The sequence below is a fragment of the Sprattus sprattus genome (genome assembly GCF_963457725.1).
Source record: "Sprattus sprattus genome assembly, chromosome: 4".
Taxonomy (NCBI): Eukaryota; Metazoa; Chordata; class Actinopteri; order Clupeiformes; family Clupeidae; genus Sprattus; species Sprattus sprattus.
This window is the reverse complement of record NC_137923.1, coordinates 37,008,827-37,022,848: the sequence shown is the minus strand read 5'-3', so window position 1 is coordinate 37,022,848 and position 14,022 is coordinate 37,008,827. Positions and strand designations below refer to the sequence as shown.

The window sequence follows — 14,022 nt, the reverse complement described above, 5'->3', positions numbered from 1 at the left end:
CCCAGAGTTTGTTAGATAAAAAAGAAGGCGTTGGAGGTAGTAGTTGATTCTCCTAATGTGCCTGAGGATCATTCTGGAAGGCAGAGTTGCCTGACTGAAATTCCCGTCAGAGATTTCAGTATTATAGCACGTATACACTGATACACACACACACACACACTGATACACACACACACACACACACACACACACACACACACACACACACACTGCTCACTAATAACACATGCACAAATGCACAAGGATAACACATATATACTAGAAGGACGTATTTCCACGCCAATAAGCATCCATACTAATTTGAAATATAACAGAACACTCTACGGACATATGCACACCTTAAAAAAAAAAAACATAATGTATGCTATAACGATACCTATAGCACAAATGTGATACCTGTTACAAGGACACACATTCACACACTGATCAAGCATCAAGCCACAGACCTGGACAGTATGTACAGGGATAAATGATACTGTTTGTTGTTGCATAGTGTGCACCAGGGTCATTATGTCACCATTGTGTATATCTTGTCCTTTTCCTTATTTCTTGTGTCTTATATCTGCTCCTCTCCCTCAGGTAAACTCTCTGGAGGAGTTCATCAAGGGTGCCAAGATTGACCCCTCCATCGTCAGGCTACTGCAGTGTTACCCGAGCAGCGCCTCGCAGTTCTGAGCCACTGTAAGCAAACACACACAACATGCATGAAGGTTTTCATCTCATCCTTCTCTTTTGTGTCCCTGTTGAGTTTGAAGACAAGAGCATCAGCGGAAGCGCAGTGATTTTTATGAAAGGACATGCTTGTATAAAGTCTGTCCTCCGCATGTCACTGATATGTTTCTCTTTACTGAGGTTCAAGCTTAAAGATCAGCCCTGTGCTCAGCACCTCCCCCGCGGCCTGCCGTCAATGCCATGACACCCCGATATCTATCTAGATTTGGATTCTTGGAGGAGCAAAAAGACAACTCTCCCTTGGGAATCGTGCATGTACTCCCCTGCCTAGTGTTTCAGGTAAGACCTGATTTTGTTCCCTCCAAATGCATGTATCCCTCTTGAAAGTTATTTCCAGTGTTGCTGAATATGCACAACCAGTAATGAGAAGCAAGAAGGCAATGAGAAGAAATTGCAGATGTCCAGAATCCTGTACAGACCTTCAGAAGCAGCTCTCCACTGCAGTATTATGTAGCTCCAGTCTGGACACCTTTACCAAACCTGCCGGTCAAATGGCATGGATTAGAGTGGACTTCGTTGGACACAATGCCAGAATTCCTTCATTTTCAGATGCTGATGATCTATCCTTAGAAAATGAAAATGCTTAAGATTCCTTTTGTTTGTTTTTTGTACATATCATTTGTATCCTCTTTACACCGCGTTCCACATTATTATGCAAATTGGATTGAAGGGTCATAAACATTAATTTTTTAGTTTTTCAATTAAAGTCATGGGTAATATTGTGTCTCAGGGCTAATTGAATGATTGAAATCAATCTCAGACACCTGAGATAATTAGTTTGATAGGTGAGCCAAATCAAAAGAAAACTACTTAAGAAGGATGTTCCACATTATTAAGCAAGCTACATGTTTCAGGCAAAATGTGGAAGAAAAAGGATCTCTCTGCTGCTGAAAAGCGGCAAATAGTGCAATACCTTGGTCAAGGTATCACAACATTGGATATTTCCAAAAGAATTGCGCATGATCATTGGACGGGGAAAATATTTGTCACTGATTCACAGCACAGGTGGGTTCGTTCAGACAAAGGCAAGATAAGGAATATTTCTGCCAAACAAATGCGTAGGGTCAAGAGAGCAGCCACTAAAATGCCATTGAATAGCAGCAAACAGGTGTTTGAAGCCGCTGGTGCCTCTGGAGTCCCACGAACTTCAGGACGTAGGATGCTCAAGAGGTTTGCAAGTGTCCTTAAACCTTATTCGGCCAACCCTCAACTCAGCTCACAAGCAAAAAAGGTTGCAGTGGGCTCAGGTCTACATAAAGACTAACTTTCAAACTGTTTTGTTTGCGGATGAGTGCCGTGCAACCCTTGATGGTCCTGATGGATGGAGTAGTGGATGGTTGGTGAATGGCCACCATGTCCCAACAAGGCTAAGACGTCAACAAGGAGGTGGCGGAGTCATGTTTTGGGCCGGAATCATGGGGAGAGAGCTGGTAGGCCCCTTCAGGGTCCCCAACGGTGTGAAAATAACCTCGGCAAAGTATGTAGAGTTTCTGACTGACCACTTTCTTCCGTGGTACAAAAAGAAGAGCCGCGCCTTCCATAGCAAAGTCATATTTATGCATGACAATGCACCCCCTCATGCTGCAAAGAATACCTCTGGGGCATTGGCTATAGCAGCCAATGCCCCAGAGGTATTCTTTGCATAAAAGAAGAGAAACTCATGGTGTGGCCCCCATCTTACCCTGACCTTAACCCTATTGAGAACCTTTGGAGCATCATCAAGCAAAAGATCTATGTGGTTGGAAGGCAGTTCACACCCAATCTGGTGCTCTGGGAGGCTATTTGGCATCCTGATAAGACATTGAAGCAGAAAACAATCAAAGAACTCATGAGTTCAATGGATGCCAGAATTGTGAAGTTGATATCAAAGATGGGGTCCTATGTTAACATGTAACTTGACCTGTTAAGATGTTTTTGATTAAAACTTTTTTTGATTTCAGTAAATATGGCCTCCTAATGCTGCAAATTTAACAAATGACAATTTTGAGTTTTTTACAACCTATAAAATATCTTGAAACTCTGCATAATAATTTGGAACACTGCATTTTGAGTTTTTTTTTTTTTTTTTAAAAACTGTTATCATTGGGAGGTTTGTTCAATAAAATTTGAATTATACTCTAAAAGTTGATGACTTGAAAATTATACTGACTGTATGTGCATTACTATTAAGGAAAATCTGAGCAAAGTGTAATTTGCGTAATAATGTGGAACGCGGTGTATTTATTTATTTTGGCATATTCTGTATTTGTATTGTCATGGATGGTGAGATTCAGACAGCAGTTTAGCTGAGATCAGTGTGTATCAGTCGATCTGGGTTCTGTTCCGGTTTAATCATTCAGTTAATCTTGGAATGTTAACATCACAAATGTTTGCAAGGAATTGGTAATGGATATTAGCACCAGGGAATGCATTGCATTGCTTATTTCTGTTGCTTTTGCATATCAATCTCTGCTATGAGTAACCATATTCCAATGAGTATGTGAGTACATGAGTATGTGAGTACGCGTGTGCATTGGTGTGGATGTGTCTGAATGGAGGTTGATTGTTTTTGGGTGGGGTGGGTAATTTGAAGTATTATCAATTGTGTGGTTTAAGGTACTGCATATATGCATACTTAACTCTAGGCATACTTTAACACCATTTCTGTTGGTTTACACAATTCAATGGTAAGGAAATGATTATAGCTAGACCCTGGCATTTAACAACACATATGGGAATGTACTTCACATCTCACGTAAAATAGTAGTTTCACATTTTCCCACCTCAGTTATTTTCTTCAAAAACACCTCACTCTGACAGTTGCCACCAAGGGCTTACTCCACTCCACGAAAGGGATAGAAAATAGCACTGCTTTCATCTTTAGTTCTCTTTAAACAGCTACTTGCAGCCGCAGAGAGTCCTCTTCCCTGGCAGAATTGTGTTTAGGCCCTGCAGTCCTGTAGTTGGTCCTGCCTCTTGTTTTCTGCAATGGTTCTTTTGATTGCAACCACAGTTCAAATTTTCTGTCATCTCTTTTGTGTAGTTTCAAGTCATCATCACATTGCTTCCATATTTGAACCAAGATTTCTGATACCCATGTTGAATATCTTGTTTCTGATACCTATGTTGAATATCTTGTTTCTGATACCTATGTTAAGTATCTTATTTTTCTGTTGCATGAAAGTCCCCTTTTCCCTCAATTAATGACAAATATACTTGTGTTTGACACTCCAGGTGTGCCTATGCTTTATTAAAAGGTGGTCTCCAGAATCTGCTTTTGTGTTGGTGTTTAGTTTTTAATAAAATGATACCTAAAACATTCATGCAGATGAATCAGGCGACAATTTTGTTTTATTGAACAAAAAAAGATCATAGTATCAAACAAAGTGCGAATGCCCTTCAATGAATTATAAGACATCTTATTTTATCAAACCTATATCTAAACCACTCTTACACACTCTCTCTCATTCCTTCTCCCTCACATACACACCTAAATCTCCAGAACCCACCTACTTTCATAAATTCACACCCATTCATTTCTACTGTTTAGTATTCTTTCACTAGTTCAAACAAAGAGCATACAGATGGAACACCTCTTAATGAAACTCATTAAGATAACCAGGCCTGTCTTGGTACAGATCACCAGACAAATACCAGTTTGATAGATGCAGTTGGAGTGACAAGAGGATGAAGGCAGCAACACATGAGATTGAAAACACTTTTGATATTGACCCTGTGTTGCCACTTCATACATCAACAGTAAGAGTACGAGTAGTTACTGATGGGTGTTGGACCAGAGTCCTTAGATCCAGAAGCTGTCTCGGCTGAGCTGGGATGCACTGATGGGTGTTGAAGAACAATCTTTAGATCCAGAAGCTGTCTCGGCTGAGCTGGGATGCACTGATGGGTGTTGAAGAACAATCTTTAGATCCAGAAGCTGTCTCGGCTGAGCTGAGAGGCACGGTTGGGTTGTGAGTGTGTTGGTGCAGAGGAATAGCGGGGTGGTGTCTGGTGGTGTTGAGCAAGGAGCTCATGCTGTTCAGGAGGAAATGCCTGATTCCCATTGGGAGACTGGTGACCTCTGGGGGGCTGCAACAAGGTGGAGAAAACAGCAGATGACACCTCCGCTAGTCTTGGCACCCTCTCTCTCTCACACACACACACACACACACACACACACACACACACTACAGTAAGTCTGATTTATAATGCTTAGAGTAAGAAACATGGTCTGACAAACAGAGGGGACATACTGGCCTGTTGACCTCTCGGGGTGGCTTGTGTCTGCAGCAGCAGGGTAGGCCCAGGAAAGAAGAGCAGGCAGAGAAGGACCAGCTAGAGAATATGACCTGGACCACACTCATCACGATCAGAGGAACCCACAGGATCAGCGTGGTACTCTGGAACCACACACACACACACACACACACACACACACACACACACACACACACACACACACACACACACACACAGTAAACAACTGTGTAGCCACATGTAGAGGTCCACATAAGGACAGGGAGGCCAAAGTTAAAGCCCTGGACTGCACCCAGTGGTAAAACAATATTTTATCTTGTGAAGAGGGCTCAGCTGCTCAGAACTTTAGAAGGGTTAGTATTCCAGACATCTCTTACAATCCCCAGTAACTCATGCAAGGGGAAATTAAATGAGTCATTCATAAATGCACATCACAGGCTAGAAATTAAACTACATGAAAAGATGATGCAACCAATTGCATTCCTGGTCAACATTAGCAGGTACTGGTATCTCAGAGGGCCTTGTGCAGGAAGATCATTTCCAAATCTCTAGCCAGCATTTATAGGGTTAAGAGTATAGCTGTGCTACCAGTCACAGCAGATCCACACACATCTAAATGAGGCTAAATCGCTACGCAGTGCAGTAGGGCTCAACTCTGAGAAGCCCACTCCAGACTGATCAGAACTACTGAAATCTTTTGTGTAGACATCATCTCCACATGCTAATAGATCTGCTCAGGCATCACAGGTCCGGCTGAGAGGATGTTTTACCATGAGACTGCAAATACACAATTATGCCCTGCTGTCAGCATTCAGTCTCAAATAGAGCAGGGTCATTGGAGCCATCTGCTGACGGTGTGCACAGGACTATGAAACAGACTTCAAAGAATGTGTGAAGGGTTGAACTCAGACGTTAAGGTTGGAGGTTAAATCACTCTACATCAAGCTCCACTCACACTACAAGGTTACATGCACAATTAGGATTTATTGCACAGATTTGATTTTTTTTTTTACGATAAGAGAGATCAATGACTAGACGAATTAAACCAATTGCATTATACATTGATAGAGATTATTTCCAACCACTGTTAATGACTTAAGAATACAATAATCAAGTGCTTTGAATTAATATATTCCTTATATGAATCATGTGCTTATGAAAACAGGGACATGGCTTTTCTCTGTGTGTGTGTGTAACTAGAATATTAGGTGCCACTAAGTCTGCATATGAACAAGAGCATGTTTAGACCAGAGGAGATAAGAAAGGAACTGTGCTTCTTCCAACTTTGTGCAAAACTGCCATCCTTGCAAGACAGAGAGCCTCGGACGTGAGAAATCCACCACGTTGTTATCCCTGCTGAAAGCTAAACTTCTGACTATATAAACCTTGTGCGATGGGTTTATCATTGCCTTCACTATTAGCCTTGTGCTGGGAGGGGAGCCCGATTGCAATTGTTTGTGTTTGTTTGTCTCATAAATATACTTACATGCAGCTCCGGAGTCCTGAACTAACTAGGGTGAATGTTCACCTGTCACACATCTAAAAACCTTATTGCTCCTTCACCATTAACTGCAGTCACAACTTTTCAATGTGTGTGTTTGATTCAAGAGCAACATGTAAAACCATGTGTGCCAAGTCTGAGAGATGTATAAGTCACTAGATTCTAGCATCACACATAAAACTTCAACTGAAAACATTATGTTCAATGTGAGATTGGCAATTAAGATCATCATCAAATCTGTGCCACATTTGAGGACAAAGTTAGATATGCAGTCTGATCATAGCATAAAAAGCATTGAGGGATCACACAGACAGACTCACATACAGCCGCGGAAAAAATTAAGAGACCACTTCAAAATTATCAGTTTCTCTGGTTTTACTATTTATTGGTATGTGTTAAAGTAAAATGTACATTTTTGTTTTATTCTATAACCTACTGGCAACATTCCTACCAAATTTCAAATAAAAATATTGTCATTTAGATCATTTATTTGCAGAAAAATGACAATTGGTCAAATTAGCAAAAAAGATGCAGTGTCTTCAGATCTCGAATAATGCAAAGAAAACAAGCTCATATTCATTTTTAAACTACACAATACTAATGCTTTAACTTAGGAAGAGTTCAGAAATCAATATTTGGTGGAATAACCTTGAATTAAAATCACAACTTTCATGTGTCTTGGCATGCTCTCCACCAGTCTTTCACATTGCCGTTGGGTGACTTTATGCTACTCCTGGCGCAAGAATTCAAGCAGCTCGGCTTCTTTTCATGGCTTGTGACCATCCATCTTCCTCTTGATCACATTTCAGAGGTCTCTTCCTAAGTTAAAGCATTAGTATTGTGTAGTTTAAAAATGAATATGAGCTTGTTTTCTTTGCATTATTCGAGATCTGAAGACACTGCATCTTTTTTGCTATTTTGACCAATTGTCATTTTTCTGCAAATAAATGATCTAAATGACAATATTTTTATTTGAAATTTGGTAGGAATGTTGCCAGTAGGTTATAGAATAAAACAAAAATGCACATTTTACTTTAACACATACCAATAAATAGTAAAACCAGAGAAACTGATAATTTTGAAGTGGTCTCTTAATTTTTTCCGCGGCTGTATATTAGATCTGCAGTCTGAACATAGCATTAAAATCACTGAGGGTCACACAGACAGACTCACATATATTAGAAACACTGAGGGATCACATAGACAGACTCACATATATTAGAAACACTGAGGGATCACATAGACAGACTCACATATATTAGAAACACTGAGGGGTCACATAGACAGACTCACATATATTAGAAACACTGAGGGATCACATAGACAGGCTCACATATATTAGAAACACTGAGGGATCACATAGACAGACTCACATATATTAGAAACACTGAGGGATCACATAGACAGACTCACATATATTCGGGTGGGGTCGAAAGGGCACTCATTGGTGACATAGGAGTAGGAGCCAATCGCATCTGGGAAACGGCAATGAGTCAGCAAGCTCCGGCCACGGTTGATAATCGCCCTCACCGTGGAAACGAGCAGCCCAACTGCCGAGGCGGCAGCCAGCAGAGCTGAGACCAAGCTCAAGGCCCACAACCCCCACGTCTGGAGGCACACAGAACGAGTGAGAGAGAGAAAAAGAGAGAGAAATCTGGGGTGAATTTATTTTCCTTGTCATTCCTCATTCCCTTCTTTTCCTTGTGTCTTAGCTCCTCCCTCTGACCAAACAAGGAAGAGATGGAAAATGAAACCACAAATAAATACAAATAATCTCAAACATTATTTTGAAGAACCAGAGCATTTGTTCTCTCAGAGTTACAGTGAAGAGAGGCTATAAAGAATTACTGAAAGAACGATCATTCTGTGTGAAGCCCCTTTTAGACATGAACTGAACTTGGGGCATTCCACAGGCTGTGCGTGAGCTGGAGGTATGTGTGGAGCCCTGAGGAAGTCCATTTGGACAGAACCCCACCATAACACAATGAACAGGCATTACAGGCATAAACAGGACCAGCAAACTGTCCAGACCATTTTGTAGTTTTAACACATTTATTTATTATTGAAATAATAAATAAATATTAATTGAAATATCCACTGTGGACTACAAGGTGGCAACAAACCCAAAGCTTTGAGTCATTTATGCAGGTACAACCCAGATTCCACAAACAAAATAAGTATTGATAACATAGAGATAGCAAGAGTAAGAGGTGTGTGAGTGACACCAAAGGGAACTGTCAAATCTGTTCACTAGAAGTTGTGGGCATGTTTAGGTAGGTCACCTCACACCCGTTTTTCCTTTGTTACCAGATGACACACATGACAAGGTGCCTAGCTGACCAATCAAAGCAACCTGGGCTCATTGGGTGGAGGGTGAGGGTGAATAGGAATGTTCAGTACGGACATTAGACATTGATGCATGTAACTCTATTCTAGTAGACACCAAAAGGAAAACAATGATCACTGTAAATGAGCATAATAGGTCCTCTTTAGTGGGGGCGTCCCAGATCCACCAACCACCACAGTCACGATGGGTTAGGATGTAAGCATTACACAAGCTCCTTTGACAGACCTTCCTCAAAAACCATAATCCAACATTTAGCTACAAACACCTATCTCCACTGGTTTCCATAATCACATCTTCAAAGCAAATTGTTACCTCGATGTCTCATGGCAGTCACAACACAACACTATGGGACTTGGGACACCTGCCATATAGACTATGGCGGCCATGTGATCTACTGCATTTGAAGTCTTCAACCAAGCTGGTCATTGGTAACTCAGCATTATAGTAACAAGGCAAACTTGTTTATCATCTATTTGAAATGGTTCTAGCAGGCAAGAGTTCTAGAGTTGCAAGGACAATCCTACTTTGGGCTGAGGTCACAGTCAAAGGTTGCAGCTGTCAACAGACCTAAATGATTTAGTCACAAATCTATGAGTTACAAGTCTATGCTCAATGTCACTGCATTAGATTATATGTTCTGAGAAACACCACAGCAATTCCTATTAATGCTTAACTACCAAAGTAATCAACAAGTCTGTCATGAACCTACTAATTTAAACTCAGTTAATTTACACTATGATCTATTGAGTAGTATCCGTGTCACCTAATGAGGTGATGTTAACTAATCCTGTTAAAGAGGACTACCTTGTGTAACTGGCTCTTCAAGGTTAAGCCTGTACAAGAAAAAGACAGATTTAAACTAGATGACTTCAAGAGCTGGCAAGTGTTTTGCAATCATTAAACTGGACTAACAAGAAAGCGGAGTCAGAATGGTAAGTGACTCAATACTAAACTACTGAGCAAGAGCAACAGAAAGGCAGACCTACAGATTACATAGTGCCAATAACTATTTAAATTGTCTCTAGGTACTACTCTAGGGAAGGGAAAAAGTTCATTTTAACAAGAAACCTTGACCAGAACCTCAGTTCAAAGGGTGGATCCCTGAATAAAAGAAGAATCAGGAGCACTCAGAACGATTCATACACCAATCAGTAGATCAAATATATTAGCACACATGTGGCTTGTTTACATGATACATACATGATTCCATGAAACATAAATATCATGGCAAGAACAAATTGTGTTCTCTAGAGCAATGTTAGAACTTAAAATGAAGATGATTGAAAAACATGTCAGTGTGCCAGTGTGTTTGTTTATGCTGACTTACAAGTGCTCGTCGAGAGTTGTTTTTGGACAATACGATCGCCATGATACCAATTATGACACCCTGGAAGGATAAAAACAGGAGAAATAAGTAAATCCTGATAAAATAGTTCATTTCAACAGTAGGAATCCGCCTAAGCTTAAAGAGAAATTTAGCAGTCTGGGAAATGCCTCTTTGTCCTATCCATGAGTAGACGGGTTGAAATTAAAAACGTTGCTTCTCCCATGGAACTCTCTCTAGCATGGACTGAACTGAATTAAGAGATGGGCAGGATTCTAGCAGCATGGCAAACACACATGAGTTCAATTGTCTATGTTGTTTATACACTGCAAAAAATGCTTTTCTAACCTAGTGTTATTACTCTTATATTGAGATGAAAAATCTAGTTGGTCTTGTTTCTAGCTAAATTGTACTTACCTAGTGCTTTCTTGGTAAGGTTATTTTTACCTATTTCAAGCAAATATTACTTATTTTAAGAAATCTTAACAAGCCAAATTTGCTTAACGCACTGGCAGCCAAATTTGCTTGTTTTAAGCAGAATCCTGCTTAAATATGTAATTATTTGTCTTAAATCTAGAGGGGCATTTTTTGCAGTGTAGGGAATATAGGGAATAGGGCTATGCATGTTGTTTAAAGGGAAACTTGAGGGTTTTTCAACCTGGGCCTTTTTGGGTCCAAACTCTATATCCCTGGCCTCTGTTGACAGCTAGAACATCTTTGTATGTACTACGGTTCACAATTATAAGTAAACACCCTGCTGATCTTCAACTTTGGGATTCTGGCTGTGAGACAGAGAGCCCCATTTTGTTTTAAGATCTCTCCCACTGTAATTAATTTCCCTCCTTGTCATTGTACTCCTCTGATAACAACACTGAATCGCTAGATTTGTCGTCAGTGAGGCATAGAGACATAATTAGTGTCCCATGCCACTGATTCCCATGCCAGAAAGGTAAAAGTCAAGCTAAGGGCAAGCTTTAGAAGATAAGGTCCTAGCTTCATTGCTTCAATAATGACCCCTAACTTCATTGCTAGTGTACCCTCTTGATGCCCGAGATTTACTAAGCCACTGCCTTATTGGGTTACCTCTACTCGGTTACTCTTAAGCCAACACTGAATGACCATAAAGCTAATTAAGAGTGGCATTAACTTGTTAGCATGTTGTGGTTTACTTGAAGGCCTCACCGTGAGTCCTGCGACCATGGAGATGACATTAGAGATGGCGTACTCCATGCCTCGCGCCTGAGGGTGGAGGTTGATGTGACGCAGCACTGCACCATGGACCAGCGCCCCCAACAGGAAGTTCACATGCCCTATGAGCACCACACTCAGGCCAAACTTCATCAGGGCTTTGGGCTCCTCCAGTCCTCCACAACATACACCTGGAAGTTACAGATGGCAGGAGGTAGGCAGAAATCCAGAAATAAACAAATAGAGGGAGTAATAAAGAAGGAATCGGTAATGGAACTGAAACTATAGTCAGTGCAGTAGACCTACGGAATAAGAATCTGTACCAATGTTATCAGTCTCGCATGGTTTTTACATACCAATAGTATTTCTACTGCTGCCACAGAGACATTGTTAGTCATTGGAGAGGGTCAGTTCAGTTGCCTCCCCTGCTGTGATGAACGACCTAGTGCAGCGTCTGTGGCCTAATGGCCCCCTATCGCCATCCCTCCATGACGCAGCCTAGTCAGCATGGGCCACATGTTTAGTCAGCAATGTTGTGACATCATAAGTTGACTAAATCAAGGATTGTAAAGAAGGAACACTTCTGGCACTTGGACACTGAGGCAAGCATTTGTCACTGACTTGGACTACAACCACTAACTGACCATAAGCAATCAATCAATTAATTAAATACAAATTTGCCAATAATTTATCTCTGGTCAACCCACGCAGGAATAAGTTGTAAACAATGTAAAGATAGACAAGATATTAATTCATCAGGTAATTGAAACAGATCTAGTTAGCTAATAACCTTTGTAATTTGCTAATATACAGTATAACTTTAAGTGAGTGTATGCAATTGTTTTCTAAGCCTACATAAAATGAGAAGATATTATGCTTAATGTACCAGTAGTATTTACTCCTGCATATTTAGCTAAACCACTTAGTATTTAACTCTTCCTTAATATGTTCACTTTTAATCACATATTGCACCAATCAATGTAGAAGATAATCTGAGTTATGACAAACTGTGGAATTGGTTAATAAAAGACATGGGTAGTTGTGATCAAAAAGGAGACAATATGTTTTAGCAATGAAAAGCTAACTCAGTCTGAAATGACAACATGTTTAAGTGTACCGATGGTACTGAAGAAATCAAACTATTACAGTTAAATTACAACTTCACTGTAATTGATACACTCTCGTTTTATTCTGTACATTTCTGCACTGCAGTGACGGTGAAGCTGCCCTCCCCAGACAAGATAAAACAGGACATCTGAGACCAGGATGAAAGCTGGTACTTGGGTCTCTGTGAGAGCCTGGGAGAGCAAAGCCAGCAGCCAGCAGCCAGCTTCCACACTCTCAAATCAACACAGGTCTCTGCTAAATATGCACAGCAGCTGACCTTAGAGCTTAGAACTAATGAACCACCAGAAGAGGCCAGGTGAGAACACCCTGCCCAGGTGAGACGCTCTGCCCAGGTGAGACGCTCTGCCCAGGTGAGACACTCTGCCCAGGTGAGACACTCTGCCCAGGTAAGACACTCTGCCCAGGTAAGATCAACCTGTCCAGGTAAGATCACCCTGTCCAGATGAGACGCTCTGCCCAGGTAAGATCACCCTGTCCAGATGAGACGCTCTGCCCAGGTAAGATCACCCTGTCCAGGTAAGATCACCCTGCCCAGGTAAGATCACTCTGCCCAGGTAAGAACACCCAGGCCAGGTAAGAACACCCAGGCCAGGTAAGAACACCCAGGCCAGGTAAGATCACTCTGCCCAGGTAAGATCACTCTGCCCAGGTCAGAACACCCAGGCCAGGTCAGAACACCCAGGCCAGGTCAGAACACCCAGGCCAGGTAAGAACACCCAGCCCAGGTCAGAACACCCTGCCCAGGTAAGCTTGACTGTAGTAGCCTTCTAACAAACGTCCTCACTTATCCAAAGAAAAGGTGCAGCTGTGTAGTCACTGCTTTCTTCTCCAGTATGTTTTTTGTGAGGCTTCTCTGACTCAAACATCATGATCCAATCCTCACAGCTAAAAGTCTTCTTGTATAAAGATAATTTAATTTATATCAAACAACCTGCAATGCATGGTTGCTACATATCCCCGATTGGGTTAAACTGTTTAAATACACAAGTAAATTCTCCCAAACTACCGAAAAAACAATCAGACTAATGTATGTAACCATAAAAACATACAGACAGGCTGTGTAAGAAGAAGCACAATGAAGCAAGCATAAAAACATCTGACGTGATGCTAACAGTAATTACTTCCACTGGCGTAGGCTTATTTATTCCTTATCTCTGACTTTTTACCTTTTTAAAAGGTGCCTGCTTGAAAACCCCAGCCTATGGTTAGGCAGTAGTGTTGCTGTGTGTAGCACTTACAGTATGGGCTACAGACAGCGCATGTTGTACTGTGAAGGAGGGCCCTTACGAATCCTGGGGACAACATGTGGTAAGTGTTGTGGCCGTCTCCAGACAGTTGTGCGTTGTTGTTTTATCTATGGTTGGGCAGTTGTTATATTGGCTGCTGGTTATGAGCACTGTGACAATGAGAAGATTGGCCGTTGTGGGAGGCCTTAACCTGCCACTTTGTCAGCTGACAGACCATCCATGTATATTCATATAGTTCTCTTGTCATTATGCTAATTATATTTTTTAATTTTATTTCGTATCTTTTTGATTAGGTGCCTTTCATTGTTTACCTGTCATC

At 41.2% G+C, this 14,022-nt stretch overlaps 1 protein-coding gene across 1 annotated transcript; it reads right to left on the bottom strand.

The window, feature by feature from the left end:
* Positions 1 to 4,635: 4,635 nt before the first annotated feature.
* On the bottom strand, positions 4,636 to 14,021 carry tmem54b (transmembrane protein 54b; the record flags this gene model as incomplete). The annotated part of the gene is made up of 6 exons (XM_080836294.1): positions 4,636 to 4,800; positions 4,965 to 5,111; positions 7,883 to 8,077; positions 10,144 to 10,203; positions 11,323 to 11,519; positions 14,015 to 14,021. The coding sequence occupies 6 exons, from the start codon at positions 14,019 to 14,021 to the stop codon at positions 4,636 to 4,638; spliced, it is 771 nt and encodes a 256-aa protein (XP_080692420.1).
* Position 14,022: the final 1 nt, after the last annotated feature.